Source organism: Schistocerca gregaria, chromosome 7 (genome assembly GCF_023897955.1).
Source record: "Schistocerca gregaria isolate iqSchGreg1 chromosome 7, iqSchGreg1.2, whole genome shotgun sequence".
NCBI lineage: Eukaryota > Metazoa > Arthropoda > Insecta > Orthoptera > Acrididae > Schistocerca > Schistocerca gregaria.
In genome coordinates this window covers 208,130,281-208,151,947 of record NC_064926.1, presented here as the reverse complement: position 1 = coordinate 208,151,947, position 21,667 = coordinate 208,130,281, and the positions used below count along the sequence as shown (strand labels likewise).

The 21,667-nt window shown below is 41.2% G+C and overlaps 1 protein-coding gene across 4 annotated transcripts in view; it reads left to right on the top strand.

The window, feature by feature from the left end:
- Positions 1-21,667, top strand: part of LOC126281335 (outer dense fiber protein 3) — a 110,997-nt gene that overhangs the window by 67,533 nt on the left and 21,797 nt on the right. For all 4 annotated transcript variants that reach the window (XM_049980215.1, XM_049980213.1, XM_049980214.1 and 1 more), the window contains exons 3-4: positions 18,104-18,164; positions 19,821-19,891. In XM_049980215.1, the coding sequence (XP_049836172.1) occupies positions 18,104-18,164; positions 19,821-19,891 (132 nt within the window). The remainder of the gene's footprint in view (positions 1-18,103; positions 18,165-19,820; positions 19,892-21,667) is intronic.

The window sequence follows — 21,667 nt, the reverse complement described above, 5'->3', positions numbered from 1 at the left end:
GGACGTCGCGTAACGAGTAGTTTTAATCAGACTGGCAGATCTGTGCAGAGCAGGGAGCGGGCTTGCTCCGCGACGCCGTCCTAATAAGGCGCGACCTCCGGCGGACGATTTCCGAGACAAGGTGGCGCGCCCACGCGGAACGTTACGTGGGCGGAACTGCTCGTGCTCGAGTCGCAGGCTGCGGCCGTTACCGCCGGTGGACTGCGCTCGCCTTTCCGATAATTACGAAGGCACTTTTCCCCACATCTTAGTCGAACACCTATCTCCACACTATATGTCTTCGCTTATATATGGCAGGCTCATCTAGCGACGTCGTAAATGCCAAGTAACGTGAGGTAAGCACAGACAAGGTTCTTGATGACGGTTTGAATTCAGAGCCAGAACTATCATGGTAAGAGCAGAAGAGATGACGACGTGTAAGTTCTGTCCTGCAGTTTTTATTCTAGTATCCTGTATTAAAATTCCCCGACAGAGTGACAACACACATCTATCAGTGACCCGTCCATCCCAGCGAATGAGGGGTATCATGTGTGCCAAAACGTGCTTCTATTTCCTTCTTTCACTGTATTTTCAAACATAAGCAGCCACACTCATGCCAAGCGAGGAGCAGAAACGCCATCCCTCCCCTCATCTCTCATGAAACCAACACGACCCTTTCCCTAGCTCGAATGTTGGTACGCTCTTGTGTTGCCACTTCGGTCTCCCATTTCACTTCCAAACCCAAAAAGGACAAAAAGGCGGACTCATTCCACAATACCATTAAAGATTACTCTCTTTCTAAAGTAAGATTGGAGTAGCACCACACAGGCATTTTCGTTGGTGACTCAGGAGGTCGATGCGAGAGTCTACTTAGCGCCCATAGGTATGGCAACTGTATATCATCCCGATAGAGTGGTTCTCATTTCACAGTTAAGTTGTTGAGCCAGGCGCCGTCTTGAAACTTGCTGTCGTCCTTGACGAGATTCCTCCATCTACTGCACGCTAAGGCGAGCTCCTCCCATTTGTTGCACTCGCGTTCATATCTGTCTTTAAAGCACAGGTCTTCCAGACCGTCTCTTGGCAAGTTCGTCGCGAAAGACGGGAGTAGTCCACAAAATGTGTCCTAGCCACTGCGCGCGACGTCCCTTGTTAGTGTCCGTGATATTCGGTAGCTTCGCTGCATTCATGACAACTCTCTATAACGACAATTTCACAATACATGTATAAGATCTCGAAGATAAGACTATCACCAATTACACTTGAGTACTGTCAAGGTGCTTTAGAGTTGACTGGAACAACAATTATCTGGATTTAACGCTCCGTGGATGACCGGGTAATTAGAGACGTCACACAAGCTCCGATTGGGAAAGCAAGTGCGTAAAAAAAAAGTACAGGCAATTGTCTGTGATGCGTCCGTAGCGAACGTTCCTTGTCGAAGAACTAAAAGGCTCTGAGCCCTATGGGACTCAACATCTTAGGTCATAAGTCCCCTAGAACTTAGAACTACTTAAACCTAACTAACCTAAGGATAACACACACACCCATGCCCGAGGCAGGATTCGAACCTGCGACCGTAGCAGTCGCACGGTTCCGGACTGCAGCGCCAGAACCGCACGGCCACCGCGGCCGGCAACTAAAAGGCAAGAATACAATGTACGGTGCAAAAGGATGTAATTCCCACGAGGCTGGACAAATACATAAGCGTCAGTGTAGTTGGAAGAAATTGTTGTGAACAGCTTCTTACATAATCTGGGTAGTTACAGTCACACAAAGCTATGATTTTGGACAACAAGTTTAGTTCTGTCAGTGACTGAGGTCGAAGTGCACACAGTCAGAACGACGGTCGTCATACTGAATGGGTTTATGAGCTGAAGTACTTGCTACAAGATGTAAGTTATTTATCTCACGAAAAGACTAAGTATTCATTTCCGACCACTGGTTCCTTGTCGAGTAGTACTTGATTTAGGGTTCTCTACAAACTGTATAATTTTAGCAATTAAAGTCTGAAACACCCTGTATAAGCTCATTTTGGAGGGAATCGGATATTCACGCAGTCTGTGGCGAATGTGAAGCCGTCTCTCCCACAAATACAGAGGGAGGACGAAAGTGTGGAAACGTCGCCAGAAATGCATGTTTGAACATAAATGCACATGCTAGTCACCCCTGCAGGTTGCTCTGATGTATTTCACCACGAACGGTGCCTGCGAAATGTTCTCAATGCGTTGCAAATGTCAGTAGTACTAAGAACAGTATAGTGTGTAGTCGGAACTAAGTGACTTCGAAGGTGGCCAAATGATTGGTGCTTCTTATGTGGGTGCCTCCGTAACCAAGGAATCCGAAGTATTTGATTTTTCAAGAGGCACCTTATCCAAGATATCTAACTCACACGGGGAAAGTGGAAAAACATCAACCGCTAGTCACAACGCTGATGAAAGTGTGTATCGAGAGATCTTGACAGATAGTCGCAGAAGAGGATTGTGACCAAAAAAAATCAGAGGGCGACAGCTGAAAAAAGTTATTGCCGAACAGGATGTCGCATTCACGAACCCTGTCAGCACAAAACCAATACGAAGAGAGCTCCAGAAGCTGCGAATTTCAGGGTGAGCTGAAATTCTGAAATCAAGCAACAACAATGAAAATTCCATTAACAGGGAGATGTGGTGCCGGAGCTATAAAACGTGGACTATGGAGCAATGGAAGAAAATCGTTTGGTCGGATGTCTTTTGTTTCACACTGTTTCCAACTTCTGACCGAGCTTACGTCACAAGAGCGGAACCTGGCAGGGGTTCCGTGATGATTTGGGCAGCCATATTTGTGGTATTCCATGAGGCCCATGGTTACTCTGCAAGCTCGCATTACCATTTCGGCTGACGTGGTACGATGATCGTTCCTGAATGGTGACGCTGCGATCGAAGACGACATGGCCCCTGTCCACACAGGGAACTTGTTTTATGAAGATGGGGATGAATTGTCGCATCTCCCATGGTCATCACTGTCACCATGTCTCAATATTATTGAGTCTCTGTGGTCTACATTGGAAAGATAGTTGCGTAATCACTATCCACCTCCATCATTGTTACCGAACCTGCCACGATTTTCCAGGACGAATTGTATAAATTTCCTTTGAAAACCATACCGGACCTGTATTTATCCATTTTAAGACTGGCAGCTGCTCCAAATGGCAACGGTTTTCCTACGCCATATTAGGTCTGGTAATGTGTTGTGTTTTTGCTCTTTCCATATATTTGTCAATCCCCTGTAGAATAGCATGACAGTAAGCGTCGAGTGAAAGACGAAACGGCAGTTGGTGAGGTTTTTTTTTTTTTTTTAGTTCTGTAATGTATTAGTGTGAACAGTCTTTTGCTTCTTGCTTGGTGACATGTGGTCGAGTCTATAGCAAAACGATAAAAACTATGCTCAGCACAGTTCCTTTGTACACTACTGGCCATTAAAATTCCTACACCATGAAGATGACGTGCTACAGACGCGAAATTTAACCGACAGGAAGAAGATGCTGTGAGATGCAAATGACTAGCTTTTCAGAGCATTCACACAAGGTTGGCGCCGGTGGCGACACCTACAACGTGCTGAGATGAGGAAAGTTTCCAACCGATTTCTCATACACAGACAGCAGTTGACCGGCGTTGCCCGGCGAAACGTTGTGATGCCTCGTGTAAGGAGGAGAAATGCATACCATCACGTTTCCGACTTTGATAAAGGTCGGATTGTAGCCTATCACGATTGGTGTTTATCGTATCGCGACATAGCTGCTCGCGTTGGTCGAGATCCGATGACTGTTAGCAGAATATGGAATCGGTGTGTTCAGGAGGTGTCATACGGAACGCCGTGCTGGATCCCAACGACCTCGTATCACTAGCAGTCGAGATGGCAGGCATCTTATCCGCATGGCTGTAACGGATCGTGCAGCCACGTCTCGATCCCTGAGTCAACAGATAGGGACGTTTGCAAGCCAACAACCATCTGCACGAACAGTTCGACGGCGTTTGCAGCAGCATGGACTATCATCTCGGAGACCGTGGCTGCGGCTACCCTTGACGCTGCATCACAGACAGGAACGCCTGTGATGTACTCAACGACGAACCTGGGTGCACGAATGGCAAAACGTCATTTTTTCGGATGAATTCAGGTTCTGTTTACAGCATCATGATGGTCGCATCCGTGTTTGGCGACATCACGGTGAACTCACATTGGAAGCGAGTATTCGTCATCGCCATTCTGGCGTATGACCCGGCGTGATGGTATAGGGTGCCATTGGTTACACGTCTTGGCCACCTCTTGTTTGCATTGACGGCACTTTGAACAGAGGATGTTACATTTCAGGTGTGCTACAACCCATGGCTCTACCCTTAATTTGATCGCTACGAAACCTTACATTTCAGCAGGATAATGTACGACCGCATGTTGCAGGTCCTGTACGGGCCTTTCTGGATACAGAAAATGTTCGAGTACTGTCCTGGCCAGCACATTCTCCAGATCTCTCACCAATTGAAGACGTCTGGTCAATGGTGGCCGAGCAACTGACTCGTCACAATACGCCAGTCACTACTCTTGATTAACTGTGGTATCGTGTTGAAGCTGCATGGGCAGCTGTAGCTGTACACGCCATCCAAGCTCTGACTCAATGCCCAGGCGTATCAAGGCCGTTATTGCGGCCAGAGGTGGTTGTTCTGGGTACTGATTTCTCAGGATCTATGCACCCAAATTGCGTGAAAATATAATCACATGTCAGTTTTAGTATAATATATTTGTCCAATGAATACCCGTTTATCATCTGCATTTCTTCTTGGTGTAGCAATTTTAATGGCCAGTGGTGTAACATAGACTTCTGCAGTGTTTGAATCGGGATCGGAAAGCTGCCTCGTAGCTGGAGATGTGAGAACGAATCACAGCGTAGCTTTCCCCTCTAGTAAGCTTCACGTATGTAGAGTATGTCAAACCACACCGTAATCTGGAGTGTGTGTTTAACTGCAGTGCCACGATATCGACTGAGAAGTAGGTCGGAGGAAGATCAGGGAAATTATGCCGCTGCCGACTCCTGGATGACAGCTATACAAAGAGTAGTACCGTATTTCTGTAGCGCAGGCCTCCAGGTGGAAAGACACAGCTAAATTCAGGATGTGTGAATGTGGACATTGCGTGGAATGCTGCGCTTGAAGAGAATCGATTATGTGTTGATAGCTGTGATTCTTATCGTCAAGGCCTATAAAGCTATCTACAGTCTCGTGAAATCTGTCCTTACAGTATTTCACATCCCCAAGCGCCGTCGAATCGACAAACTGATGCATCTTCTTGACGAAGCGCGTAATATTGGCTCTCTCTCTCTGGGACGTTGCTTAGATATACTATTACAGGATTTATTTCCGCATGTAATTCGGATTGTTGCGTATAATGCGAGCTGCGAACAAAACAGCTGACAGCGCGAATGAATTAAACGGGAGGGATATGAATCTCTGTGCTGTTAGTGAATATAGCGTGCATATGTACGCCACAGGAATATTTTAAGTTCGGAGAATTCTGTCACAGTCTGTTCTGTCATGCTTACTAATTCACAAACGTCCTATTGACAACCCAATGGTGGAGATACGATAGAGTGTTCATCCGGCATTGTCGAAAGAGTGACGCTCGACCATGCGTTACGGTTTCGTAATATTATTATGCGGCGTGCGGTAAGCGTGTTCAACCAGTCTGCGGTCTTGTACTGCGTCCTACACGTTTCAGCATTAGTTTTGCGTAGCTTTTATCGTGCAAAATAACAAAACTAGCATGTTCTTAGTTCTGTATTTCCAAAAATATCACATAGTGAAAGACGTAACATTCATGATCTGATACCACAGTTTTTCACATACAGTCGCGATACACCCTCTCATTGTAAGTAATGAACACTGTTGAATACGGTATCCGATTAATACGGATGGTATCGTTCACATTTTTGTAACTCGATTTGTACGGAAGAGAGCGTACGTAGCACAGAAAACTGTAGCGATAACAAAAGGAAGACATCAAATTTATCAGTCTTTATGTTTCCTAGCGGCCACAAAGCGGTATGAAACATCATATTATATGACTATTAAGTTGCCAATTTTTTGTAACCTAGGGACACTTGCTGAAGAATATCGTTTACTTTCAGAAACAAGTATTAGATAGTAAACAGCAAGAGACATGATGAATTGCAAAAAGACATATTTACACAGTAACGTGAAGTTTTGTTCATTGCACTTCGAAACGAACCAGTTTATGAATGCATAAAATAGGAAACTCCTACGTAATGCAGTATCTAAATTATTTAACGTGCCAGATAAGTCACTGTAACCGTAGCTGTATTGAAAACTATCACATACAATGCTTGAGAACGAAGCGACAAAAACAATAAAACTGCTTCCCAACTCAAAAGAAGCCAGCTCAGGAGGTCTTGTTACATCAGAGCCGGAAACGTCGTGTTTCGAAGAAGAAATAATTATCTCCATCAAATATTCGTGGACTAAAAAGTCGAGTGAAGAGTAACGAAGGGCAAATCTTCAGACATCGTCCAAATCGCTCAGATGGTACCAACTTTCGCAGCTTAGAGTGTCGCGACTGCAGTTAGACTGTGTCATTCATGGAGGTAAAAAGTGAATGGAGGTGGCACTACAGACTTGCCGTCTATGTTGTTTTGAAGCAAGAGTGGACGCCGTTTTAAGTAGCCCAAAACATTTGCGACTACTGTTTACGAGTGGTTCTGGTTAATTATTTCTGTCGAGTGCGCTCAATAGCCGTTTTAAATACTAAAAATTATAGAGCTAACATGAACGTAGTGTCAGGAAGGCAATTTCGAACGTTTTTCTGTTCTTGAATGCGTATTTACTCTCGCAATACTTCACAGTCAAGAGTGACTTTACGGGGAAGTGCGACAGTGGCGAATATGTGGGTATGAATGCAGTGTACCTAATGTTTTGGGCTAGTTAAGCTGGCGGACATCGGCTTCAGATTTGTGACACAATACCACCTCCCCTCTTTTTTTACCTCCATGGTGTCGGTACTACATAGTAGGAATATCTAAGAAGTCTGCGTTCATATGCGAAAACCGTAGAGTAATTATATATATATAATCTAGTTTTGTTACCAACATACATCCATAGACCGAAGGACGATTGTTGGTAAGCCTCTGTGTAGATCGATCTCATCTTATCTTCATGGTCTTTTCGCGATATGTACGTAAGAGGAAGCAATATATTGTCTGACTCTTAAGGAAAGTACTCTCTCGAAATTTTCACACTAAAGGACACTGTGATACAGAACGTCTCTCTTGCAGCGTCTGCACTAGAGTTGGCTGAGCATGTCCGTGACGTTTTCGCGCTTACTGATTGAACATGCAAGGAAACGTGCTGCTCGTGTTTGGATCTTCTCCTTCAAAATTATCTGGAACGAATCCCAGTCTGACAAGCAGTATTCAGGTATTTGTCGAACGAGTGTCTTGTAAGTTACTTTCTTTGTTGATGGCGAGGATTCTTGCAACGAATCCCGGTCCGCCGTCTACCTCACCCGCGATTAAAAATATGTGGTCTTTCCGCTACAAATCCCTTCGTAGGCATATTCCTAGATATTTTATGGAAGTAGCTGCTTTCAGTTCTGTTCTGAAATCGTGTAATCACACAGTAATGGGTGTTCTGTCTACGTACACGCAATAAATTACATTCGTTTATGTAGAGGGTCAAATGCCATATGGCCCCCGAGGTCACGTGACGGTTACCGTTCGACGTTGGCAAGATGAGCAGTACTCTATGCTCACACCAAAGATATCTTATTCTGTGTCTTACACCAAAGTTCACAAGCCTCAATACCTGAGCCATTCCGGTGATCTACGATAATCTGCGCCCAGAAGATGAGCTATTTATTTTGATATTAGACAGAAAATCTCAGTCGATACACTATCTGATCTAGTGACCTTTCGAGTCTCTGGCGACGTGAGTGGTTTTCCTTTTCCGCACTCGCTTATAGAATACCTGTCATTCTTGCAACTGCGCGACGGCTGAAAGTATGAACAATATTATGATCTTCTTTAGTGAAGAAACTTCAAAAAACAGAATTCAGTATATCAGCTTTCATATTATCACTCTCGGTTTCGCTGTGATCACGATAAACAACCATCTGGGCAGGAGCATTTTGTCCGGTAGCTGATTTTATGAGTGACCTCTTTTTCCCTTTTATCCTCAACACGGCATGTTCTCGAATCCAGTGAGCGCTTCTCATCTAGCTGTGCAAACGGTTTATGGATGTCTTTGTGATTCTACTCTGCAGATCTACATTCGAGTTACTGTGTTATTCTACAGACTGTGCACCGCGAATAAAGTCAGAAATTACGCTCGCGGGGTGCGCTCCAGAGGGCCGCATTCGGACGCGCTGGAGAAACCGGTTCCAGAGATGCGCCGTCTGGAGGACCGTGACCTCAGCCAGCAGACGGACAAGTCAGCCTTTGCTTGTTCACAGTCTGCAGCCCGGCGGCTTCGTTTCTGATGTCAGTCACGGCAAGGAACGTATTGAGTGCTACGGAATGACCTGCGTTAGAGGCCTGTTCTGAATAAAGAACGTTTACAGTATGACGAAGTCACGACTAGGAACTGACTGTGAAGGAATCCTATAGCATTACGGCTGGCAACGTGACCAAATAACGATGAGCGAATGCAGACTCCGTAAAGCTGTTCGGCCTTGACGAGCCGTACTTGCTTGGGCAACGTGGGTCCAGAAACAAAACGATATCCCTCAAGGGAAAAGAGTGAGGTGCTGCAGTTGTAAGGCACTGTAGTCTACCAGTATTCGAGAAGTTGGCATTTCAGATCCCCATCATTCCATCTAGATTTACGTTTTCTGTGATTTACTTAAATCACTTAATATGGATACTGGGATGTAAGCAGTAAAAACTCGACTACAAATTTCCTTCGAAAAAACAAAATGTATGACAAAGTATTTGTATGGAGTGTAGCCATGTATGGAAGTGAAACATGGACGATAAATAGTTTGGACAAGAAGAGAATAGAAGCTTTAGAAATGTGGTGCTACAGAAGAATGCTGAAGATTAGATGGGTAGATCACGTAACTAATGAGGAGGTATTGAATAGAATTGGGGAGAAGAGGAGTTTGTGGCACAACTTGATTAGAAGAAGGAACCGGTTGGTAGGACATGTTCTGAGGCATCAAGATATCGCAAATTTAGCATTGGAGGGCAGCGTGGTGGGTAAAACTCGTAGAGGGAGACCAAGAGATGAATACACTAAGCAGATACAGAAGGATGTAGGTTGCAGTAGGTACTGGGAGATAGAGAAGCTTGCACAGGATAGAGTAACATGGAGAGCTGCATCAAACCAGTCTCAGGACTGAAGACAACAACAACAACATGATAAACACAAAGCCGTTTCTCGTTATCCTAAGACGCGGCACAGTAAGACAGAGTTGGCAGCTTTACATATAACAGGAAAATAGTACAAATGAAAACTGGAGGAAGAAACACCAACAGCACCAGGTGAAGAAAGATGGTCATTGCTTTTCGCATGACACACGCTTTACTCACAAAGGGAGCTATCTCAAGAGGAATTAAACTACGACACCAAAACACTGATATTAAAATAGAATGATTTTATGCAAGAGAATACTTCCGAATGACAAAAATACCAGGAGTAAGAGAACCCAGAAATTCACCGAGCGAGGTGGCGCAGTGGTTAGACACTGGACTCGCATTCGGGAGGACGACGGTTCAACCCCACGTCCGGCCATCCTGATTTAGGTATTTCGTGATTTCCCTAAATCGCTCCAGGCAAATGCCGGGATGGTTCCTTTCGAAGGGCACGTTCGACTTCCTTCCCCGTCCTTCCCTAGTCCGATGAGACCGATGACCTCGCTGTCTGGTCTCCTTCCGCAAAACCAACCAACCAACCAACCCAGAAATTCCAAAGATCTTCTGCAAGAAGATGGGTCTAAAGATCATGGATGGACAGTATAGATAGTGAGGAAGAGGAGAACTATGTCAGAAAGATCAATCGAGTCAGTTAAAAAAGGAAGACTAAAAATTTACGAATATCCGCTTACGATGGGCGGGAAGAGGTTGAAAAAAACAAGATTTTTAATACACTTGGCAGCAGAGATAAAGTTTCCAAGGAGTGGTCTATGGAGGTGAGAAATGACTTCAGGCGAGCTGAATTAAATCGTGGAGTCACCCCAGTCCGGCCCAAGTATAGGTCAGTGATCGACAGCTTTAAAGCCTTTCAAAAATGGCTCTGAGCGCTATGGGACTTAACATCTGAGGTCATCAGCCCCCTAGAACTTACAACTATTTAAACCTAACTAACCTAAGGACAACATGCAGATCCATGCCCGAGGCAGGACTCGAACCGTATCCAAATGCCGCCATTGGCTGCAGGTGACACGGCGATCGGTCGGTCGCGAGTGGCCCGTCTGAGGCTTCCTTCCTTTGTCTACAAAAGAATTCTATCGCAATTTTCACCTTTGGCATCTGCAACTGGACTGTTTCGTCACCCATCAGTAGAACATTTTAATATTTAAAAATGAAAAACAAATAAAATGCATTTTGTTCCACAATATCCATTCACCACCAACCGATTTTCTGTTTTTCGTCCGTCAACAGGCAACAACTAACGTACATTTAAAACATAAAAAGAAATGTTACCAACGCGCAGAATCTCCGTTCACGACAGTAAGCAGGATTTCTACGTCTTTTTTCATTGCTGTCTATACTCTGCAAACCACCGTGAGGAGCGTGACAGAGGATACGTCCCATTCTAGCAGTTATTGCGGTTTCTTCCTGTTCCACTCACGTATGGAACGTTGGAAGAATGACTGTTTGTGCGTGCAGTAATTATTCTAATCTTATCCTCACGAGCGGGAGCGAAAGGCTATTTACAATTTGTACAGAAACCAGATGGCAGTTATAAGAGTCGAGGGGCATGAAAGTATAGCAGAGTAATCACGTAGATGTAGATGTACTTCGGATATCAGTTTAAAGTGCGTGGCAAAAGCTTGTTTTTCTTTTACACCATGTGTTGACATTTCAAACGCGTCAACGGGAGAAGTGCGAGAAGAATTACTCATATACACTCCGAATGTAAAGTTCTCCAGTGAAGAACCGCCAGTGTTACCTCTGAACGCTCAGAGGCGCTACATCACGGGAGTCTTGCCAAATGACCGTTATTTTCTCCAGCGTTTGGAGCCTGCTCTGAGTGGCGAAGGACGTTTCTTGTGGCTGCGCGTCGCGTCAGTCACTGCTGCTCACTGAAACACCGTGCAGTAATGTTCGTTTCAAATGTGAGAAAACAGCACAGGAAGCAGATAAAATAATAAAGGGGGCGAAAGAAGACAAGAATTTAACATCCCCTCTACGACGAAGTTATCATACACTAAGTACAATCCCCCGCGTTAGGCCCTGTTTGAGGAACGAAAATCTCCTCTATAAAAATCAACATGGGTTCCGCAGACAGAGATCTTTGGAAAAACAGCTCGCTCTGTTCTCCCACGAGATCTATAGAGCTGTAGAAAACGGCACTCAGGATGGTGCCGTGTTCCTTGACTACTGGAAGGCATTTGACACCGTCCTAAAATGCCGTTCAGTGAAGAAAAAAAAAAGGAAAAGAAAAAGAGCTTACTGAGTACCGGACCAGGTTTGCGACTGGCTTCAAGACTTCCTTGCAGATGTAAGTCAACTCGTCGCTCTTAACGAAAAAAAATCGACAGATGTGGAGGTATTTTCAGGAGAAACCCAAGAAAATATGAAAGGACGTTACTGTTTACAACATACAGGGTAGCCAGACATGGTCTGAAAAACATATAAGGCTGCGGTAACAGTGGCAACGATATCGGTAGATTCTGACGACGACCGACATCGGCAGGCGACGGCCGACCTTTTCAAATCAATACGTCACTACGCGCGTGGTCGCAATGTAACCAATCTGATCGCCCGAACATAGTCTTCGGACGACAATCGGTGAAATTCAAATCAACTTGTTTTCTTCGGTCATATTGCCCACACAACACGAAACGTGGACTGTGAGAAACTGATAAGCTTAGTCAAAGGAGTAGTTTGTGGCATCCTGAGAACGAAAAATATCATGATTGGGACATAGTTCGGAATCTATGGACTGAAGTCACAGGTTTATTGGAAACCACAAGTAGACAATATCACTATAGAAAATTTTAGGCGTGAGTTATAATCTCAAAAAATAATTTCTTTAAGTAAGAAGAATGGTGTATACTATGCTTAAAGTTACTGTAGAGGGTCTTTTTCCGGTTGTAGTAGGTGGACGTTAGCAGTCCAAAAATTATTATTACTGTTTACTGACGCTACTTTACCAGTAGGACGGTGATTCTGTTACATGAAGTGGCTTCTGCTTTTCAGTGCTTTAGGTGTCAGCTTACCTTCTAAACTCTTTCTTTCACACGTATGCTGAATGACAGTCATTGAAAGCTAACTGAAGTATCTCTCACAACCTGATATAAATGCAGCAAAACAGAGGATTTGTAATGTTGCTTTTCAAGGTCACTAAGAATCATCTCGAGTATATAACATAATGATTCTCATACATTCCTAAAACTCGTCTGGTAATTCCCAGAACTGAGAACACGTTGTGTCAGAGATAGACACTGCTCATTGACATGTATTAGGCATTTTTTTAATAGCAAAAGCCGCACTGTAGCACAGAGGCGTTGTGGTAGGCATTCCACCCTTGGATGTTAAAATCTAACGTACTTCATACACATAACAGATTCTAACCTAACCTAAACTTCTTGACACCGCAAAAAACTATCGAAGGAGATCGGACGCACTGCGACCACACTGTCAGCCGACAGTGTTGCAGAGTAGGCAATTCTGAGAAATAACTGTCGAGAAAAACATTCGATACGTTGCTCCGTTTCCGAGTTATTAGCACTGAAGGTCGTTGTGCACAAATTCAAGTGGCCCGCCAGAGACGGTGTTGCTAAACGTGTTCTTCATTTGGTTTACAAAAGCCGATAAGAGAGCGATACAAATCTTAGACATGGGACTGTAGCAAGGATCGAACGTGAGCCAAAGGCTGAGCAGTCATGAGTACTATCATCTACGGTATGGGGACAGCTGACACTAATCATAGCTCGTCTCCCGAGTCGCTTGAATTTTTGCGCACAACTGCCTGATTGACTAATTTCAATGGTAGCGGTACAACACATCGATTTTTTTTTCTTAACAGTTTATTTCTCAGCACAACTTGCTCTGCACCACCCTATATATAAATGATCTTTCGCGTAAGATGGAGATGTGTATCTGAAGGAAAGCACGCCAGAAGACTAGCGAACTGCGGGGAAGACCTGCAGAGTTCCGATAATTGGTGCAGGATCGGCATTTGATCTAGAAAGTACTCTAAGTAAATGAAACGCATTGGTGATAAATCACTTGAAACAGTAACCACTGTAAAAAAAAGCTACAAGTTATCATTTGGAGCGATCTAAAAGCAAATGACCACACAAAAAAATTGAAGAAAGAGCAGATATTGAGAATAATTGGAAAAAACCTTTAGGAAACACAGTTCATCCACGAAAAAAATTGCTTATGCTTGTTCGACCGATTGAGTACTGGCCATCAGTCTGGGACACTTATTAAATTGGATTAATAGACGAGACAGAGTTTTCAAAAAAGAGCAAAGTGTTTTGTCATGGGCTCATTTAGCTGGTGCGAGAGCTTTACAGAGCTGCTAACAAACTCCAGTGGAATATTGTGAGAGGGGTGTTGTGCATCACCCAGTGTATAATACCGAAATTCTGGAAGAGTATGTTTGGGTTTAGAGTTGGGCAACATGTTACTTCTTGCCTCATAAAATGATCATGACCAGTAAATCAGAGAAATTAGATCTCTTACAGAGGTATACTGACAGGCATTCCTCCCTCATGCTATTTGCGAATGGAACAGGAAAAGAGGGAGAGGATCAGATAGGGCCAATAGAAGTACCCTCCACTATACACAATTAGATGTGGATTTAGAAAGGATACCGACCATGTCCTTTTCAAAGAAGCCACCTCTGAATATTGCCAAATGGTGATTTGAACCATTGCCCTCCCGAATGGTTGTCCAGTCTTACCACTGGACCATCCAGCTTGATGAAACAAAGTGTGTGTACAGCAATGATTCATTATCACAGACAAATGATGCTCGTGCACTATATTTCTCTGGAGAATTTGCAAACAATGACCTACAGGAAACTAGTTTCTATTAATCCATGAGACCTATAAGACAGCAGATACTTGCTGCTAGCTTGATGCCATATTCCTTGACTTTTGGACTGATGAGTTCCTAGCATACAGAACACAGCATGTCGTTCTTGATGGAGAGAAATCTTCTGACAAAGTATCATCGGGTGTACCCCAAGGGAGCATTACAGTCAAGAAAATTACTTTCCACCATAAACATAATTGACCCCATAGAAACTACACGAGACTGACTGTGGATGTTGTTCATAAATATACAAAAGTTGCTATGCCAGAAAATCTTACTTAAATGCAGGGAGATCTGAAAAGGACATATGCTTGGTGCAGGGATTGACAACTGGCCAGCAAAATAAAAAATGGAAGACATTGTGTGTAAATAGGCAAAAATAACAATTATTTTTGGTTCCATAACTGCCAAAAAATCTCCAGAAACACATTCATTAAATGTCTAGGAGAATGAGTACAGAGTGACTGCAAAAGGATAAACTGCATAAAATACGTTGACTGATGGCAGATCCTAGACACATTCTTTTGAAAAATCCTTGGAAAGTGTAGTTGCCACACGAAGAATATACCTTACAAAACCATCTTTTGACTGATACTTAAATACTAGTCCTCAGGCTAAAACTCTCACGAGGTACAGTTGACAAAGTAAAGATACACAGAAAACAGAGTGTTTCATCACTGGTTCATTTGTGCATGCAAAGGTGCCACAGAGACGCTCATCCAACACCAGTGGCAGACACTGTAATAGTTGTATTCTACATCACAGTGTTTTGTTTTCACAGAATACTGTAGCCTTTGTGATGTTACATTGTATGCATATAGAGAAGACTGCTCGTTTTATTGTCCATTTTTATTTTGAGCAGGCCAGTACTGGGCTACATGCCAATCTTCAGTGATTGTATAATTTATTCTCGTACCCTCATAGAATATCTGTAGATTCTTCCTAAATTTCTACATGGATTTTTAGTTGGTTTCTAGCATGTCTTTGTTGTGTTACAGATGAGCCTCATCACTTCCTCATCTGTAACACAAGAAGGACTTGGTCGAAACCAATTAGGAATTAAAGTAAATTTTTTTTAAAAAAAATTATAGAATTCTTTGAGAGCACAATAATAAATTACACACCAGCTGAAGTAGGCCTATAACCTGATACCAGTTCAGCACAAATAAAAATAGACAATAAAGCAAGCAGTTTTGCCTATGTATATACAAACAAGGTCTCCCATCAGCATCATATTAAAATACTGAGAGCTTACTTCAGTAATAGAGTCGATCAGCATCTTTCTTCATCCTACACACATCTCATAAAAAAGATTGTGAAGGTAAAATTAAAGTTTCATATCAGCGCACACTCCGCTGCAGAGTGAAAATCTCATTATGGAAACATCCCCCAGGCTGTGGCTAAGCCATGTCTCCGCAATATTCTTTCTTTCAGGAGTGCTAGTTCTGCATGGTTTGCAGGAGAGCTTCTGTAAAGTTTGGAAGGTAGGAGACGAGGTACTGGGAGAAGTAAAGCTGTGAGTACCAGGCGTGAGTCGTGCTTTGGTAGCTCAGATGGTAGAGCACTTGCCCGCGAAAGGCAAAGGTCCCGAGTTCGAGTTTCGGTCAGGCACACAGTTTTAATCTGCCAGGAAGTTTCAAAATTAAAGAGATCTGAACTCATACAGAAGGTTATAAACAGTCTTTTTTCTCAAGCACCAGTCACTGCTGGAACAGCAAAGGGGGGAAGTAATAGTAGTTCATTAGGTGCTCTCCACCGCACACCATTCAGCAGCTTACAAAATCTAGATATAGGTGTAGACTGTCTGTAAAGAGTGACTTCTGATATTTTTATAGTAATTAAAATTGTGTTCCTCCTTCCATAAGTGACAAGGACAAGCATTCACAAGATTGCACAGCTAATCAAATTTACTGTTAAAACCATTTCACGTGACATTGTGGAGGGGAAAAAATGTGCATGAAACCTTGACTGAGGTGCTTCAGCTAGCCACAGAATGAACTGTGGTTGCAACTGCATGTAAATTTTATTTCAGAAGTTAACAATAATTTCCTTATGTACATCTATGTTAACAATGAGATGTGATTCTTCGTAAACTTAACATTCACGAAACACAGAGCAAGTGAATAAACGATCCAAAGAACCCAATATCATAAAAATAAGAGGTGTGAAGTCAAAGACCAAAACAAAACTTTTCAAATTCATCAAAACTGAATTTGCGCACAGAGTGCAGGCTTTCACTTGTGTCTCATACAGAGACACAACACGGTGCTTTCTGAAAAAAATCAGATATTTATATTGAAATTATTGCAAAAAATGGATGTCACTTGCTCATATTACGACAGCTTAATGATGGGAAAAGTCAGTTAGAACCCCAAGAGCCTAAGTAGAAAAAAATGACAAATCACAGTGAAATATTAAATAATGAATGGGAATTCCTGGTAACATTAATACTAAAGTGCATATATCATTGGGGCAAGTTCTATGGTTTGTCATTCGGAGTGCTTCTTTACTCATAGATAGGACTCCATAACTAAGACAGGTATCATTTCCATTTTTTGCAAAAATAGTGTAATTGCCCCATGCTATGTGCAGCACTGTATTGTTGTAAAATGACAGTTTCACTATTTTATCTTTGTTGTTTTTAATCTCTCCCGCATGTATTGTGTTATGCATATGATTTGCAACTCATTCACTGTTTAATGTTGTAGAATATCACTTTGATATCAAACAAGACAATAATCAAACAGCTAGATGTACAAAGTGCCTTGTAGAATACTGCTGACCATTTGCATAGCTTTTCAAGAATTACTTGTTCCTTCAATCCTTTCTCTTTGCAATCAGAGATTTTATCTAAAAGGCTAAAGCCCCATGATACAAAAATATACAACATTGGAGAACTGCTCACAGGCTTTCTGGAATGGACAAATTATTTAAGTTGTACAGTCCAACCACAAGTGAACTCTAAAATACGGTAGTGCCAGATAAGATCCATAACACTGAACAAGAACAGCTTTGCCTTTCATATCAACACAAAGCTGTTTTTGAGAGAACTGCTACAAAGTAGATACTAACACTATTCTCATGTAATGTAGCTATGAGGTACACAGTGCATAAATTTCTTAGTCATTTTTAGATCACTAATTTAGCAAATAAACTTGGAGATCTTTTCACTAGAATATCTTACACAAGCAGCTTCAGTAACCAAATAGGTTTACTATAACAGGTCTCAAAATTAGCATTTATGTTGGAAATGACAGAAGGGGGAATAATAAAGTACATTAGATGTGCTTGACTTTCACCAAGACGTTTGCTCATTCACATTCATTTCTGGGTAAGTTGTTGGAAATGACAGAAGGGGGAACATAAAGTACATTAGATGTGCTTGACTTTCACCAAGACGTTAGCTCATTCATATTCATTTCTGGGTAAGATGATTAACTATGAAAAGGCACATGAGAAATCAGTCAAAAACTGAAGATATAAAAGTTATGGTGAAATTTTAGATCGACAACTGCAGGTGATAATCTGAGTTTAGGAAAATATCCTAATATTGATGTTGGCAACATAACAAAAAAAGATCATCATTAGTCAATAAGGAACAAAGAGTAAGAATAAATTATGCAACACATGCAGTTGTTAGTCTTTTTTTAATGATATTTGTTATTATTGTATGTTATTCTTGACATCAGTCCTTCCATCTTAAATTTGCAATTGTTTGTAGTGTGACCAGAGAATAAACTGTTTTTGATAACAATATTAGGCAAAGATACTTCATTAACATAGTAGCTAAAGGTACTGCACTAAAGAAGCAAAATTTTGGTGACAAGGCAATGAAGGATAGCCTTCCTAAAACTGATGATTGCTATTTTATTTCTGCAGGAGGTTCTGCTGTTCCTGATTCTAAACGGGGACGTGCTCCAGCATTCAGCTTTGGCAGCAGGTAATAACTTTGACAGCACATTTTGTGCAATTTTCTGGTTTTATGAAAGCTAATTTTTGTGGATAAAACTGATAAGTTGATTTATCATACATAGTATAGCTAAAATGTTTTGAGTATATGAGAAACACCAAATTTTGTCATTGATCACTTCCTGTAAAAAACATAGGTTTACAATTACTGACTGAGTGAGCTAGTTCCCTACATGGAGAAACATGGGCAGACCATCTCTGACAGGAAAATGACTCATACATTACTGTGCCAAACCAACACTGACTTCATGACATCTTTGATTTTGCAAGAACAATAAGTATTCTTTAAATTTCCTAGCAGATTAAAACTGTGTGTAAGATGAAGAATTGTCTACAGCACGCAAGTACTCCACAGACTGTCATATCCAAGCATGGTTAAAAGTGAGTTGTGCTTGGCTTAGGGCGAGTTGTGCTTGGCTCAGGGCGAGTTGTGCTTGGATAGTTCAGTTGGTTGAGCACTTGCCTGTGAAAGGCAGAGGTCCCAGATTTGTGTCCCAGTCTGCCACACAGTTTGAATCTACCAGTAAGTTCCAAATCAGTTCACAACCCACCCCAGAATGAAAATTCATTCATGAAAGAAGTAGATTTGATTTTCTTATTTACAGAGATGAGAAAATAGATTCTGGAGAAGAAGAATTAACGCATAAAATATATGCCAGTGATGGGGTAGAAAGAATTTTGAAGTTATGATGAAGTTATCTTAAAAATAATGCTATTGAGATATGTGCCAGTTTTTTCTTTTCAGAATTCACCATGTCCACTAATACCTTTTTTGCATACATCTAAAATTTGGAATGCACTATGTCATCAGCAAATAATTCACTAACTTGTCCATAAAATGAAACTTGAATGATTAGCAGTATATGGTACTCAAACTGAAATATAGCTGACAATGATTAACTTGACATTAACATCCTTAACATGTCACAGAAAACATATTTCTAATTAATGAGTTCCTAATGTCAAAACCAACAGCAATAAAGTAGCTAACAGTAAGAAACAGTTGAAATAAAATGAGTATTAAGATCAACTGCACATCACATATAAAAGGTAAATCTAACTAGTATCCTTTGTGCTTCGGTCAGTACCAACAAAATATAGAAACAACGAGATCAGAGCTAGTAGTCTATGTCCTACAGGAGCTAAAACAGCATCCTTCACTATGCTGGTAACTGCAGATGACAGCTGTCATGAACACCTGCAGAACAGGTCACTGGGTTTTCAGTGCACATAGTTAACTATATGTTAACTTGTTATTTATGCCATTAGCATTATATCAACATCATGTAAAAATGAGAGATTAAATAAATAATAATAAACTTTCTTCAGAATCTAAAACAAGAAACAGAAAGGACAGTTAGATGTTTAAGTCCCAATAATCCCTGCCTACATCAAAAGTGATTTACAGAAGCTACTGAAAATTTAAACAAAGATTCACTGACATGAGCTTCTCCTCTCCAGTATTAGTCGAGTCTTATAACTATTACTCCACCTCATTACTGTTGTGAGAACTGGGACATGTTACAGAAGAATTGACATGTTTCAATTCACACCTCATGATATGATTTGTTGTTTACTTTTCTGCATATTAGCACCCAGATTATTTGTTTCATGGTAATTTTTTCAGGCACAACAGCAAGAATGACAGTGCAGGTCCTGGACCAGGCCAGTACAATGTGACTGGTCTTAGTGCAAAAGGTAAGTTTCTGATCACACACTTTCTTTGTTCATTTAGCACACCATCCTCAGATGAAATAAAAAAAGGAAAATAACGATTTGATGTGCTTCCCTATTCCAATTACTTCTTATGATGCCTATAGTGATACAATAAATCACAACAAATTCTTTACACTGATTACAATGTACTAAGAATTATCTAATCATTGAAATCAAGATGCATACTGCCATGCTGTGTTCAAAAATGTAAATATTGAATGTGATTACTGTAAACACAGATTAATAATTTATAGCATGTTAATCAAATCCATGAATGTATCAAGCTGTTGTGCCAGCAGCACAGAATACTAGTTAGTGACCCACCTATTCTATGAAATAAATGAATATTTCAACTGTAATATAATAGTGTGACACTAACAACAAGCCCACTGTTTTTTTATATTGTGTTATATGTGTGGCATTGTCAATTTCTGTAATGCCTAAATGACAATAAAATTATTCTTTTCATCATCATTATCCATATAAAAACAGATAAATGTGTAATTGAGGTATATAAGGAAGTTTGCATACAACACACTTTTTTTTAAAAAAAAATGTTCATTTCTGGACATATCATGGCATTATGCTGCTGTGAAGAAAATACTCACTTCTGCTAAATCAATACTAACTAATTTTCTGTAAAACACTTTTTATGCTTTACATAACTGTATAGCCAAGGCCTAAAGATGTATAATATCCCTTAAATTGTACACTTCTGAAGATACAGATTAATTTGTCATTACCAGTACAGCAAAGTAACAATATATTTGAAACTAATGTCTGAATTCTATTCTGAAGTATATACTACAATTGCCAAAAATAATATCTATTACTAAGATAAGAAAGTTCATTTACACATATGTCAAAAAAAATCCTTCGTTTTTGAGTCATTAATGAAATTTGACATTCAATAGCTTTTCAGGTACAACCCAACAACTCCATTTGCTTACACACACATTTGACTCATTGTATTCTAGAAGGTATTGTATCAGCAGGGAGACTTGTCTTCAATGTGTCCATTATGTACATATGCTACAGGTTATAAGTTAACTGCAAGTGCCCTGTTCAAACATGACAGGATATTCGTTTCATGAGCAGGAAGACATGATTGTTATGTATAGCCACACAAATTGTAAGAGGCCCAAGGCTGCAGAGCTGTATCAAACAGTGTTTCCAGACCAAAGATAGCTGAGCCATCTGAAACAATCACAATCATATTTTATGTCACTTATCATTGCATACTGAGACAGCATCTATACCACCACAGACCGTGGATTGAGACAGTCTCAACCCACACATTTGCCACAAAATGTTAGGTATGCAGTTGTAATACTATAGTCTCGCATCTGCTGCAGCCTCTTCCTTGTACACACATGAATTTCTGTAGGAAAAATGCAATATGGGTCTTGATTTTTTTTAGGAAAAATAATAGGGTTAAATTAGGCAATGAGGTTCAGTTAGTTAAATTGATCTGAGCAGGATGCTGCTTACTACATGCCAATTAAATTTTGCAACAGTGTGCAGACATCCTGAAGAAGACATGAAGGAACATAATATGGACATGTGGGATACCAGGCAATAAAATATTAGTGTTGTCAAGCACCTGTATTGAACCAGTGTGAATAACCACAACTGTACAACAAAAGCTTTGCACCAAGCGAATGACGGAGAATAACAAATATTTATTGGCTGCTCAGAGAGTGAGATTCTGTGAAGGTGTTTGCCTGGACAACTCTAGAAACACACATTATCCAGGAA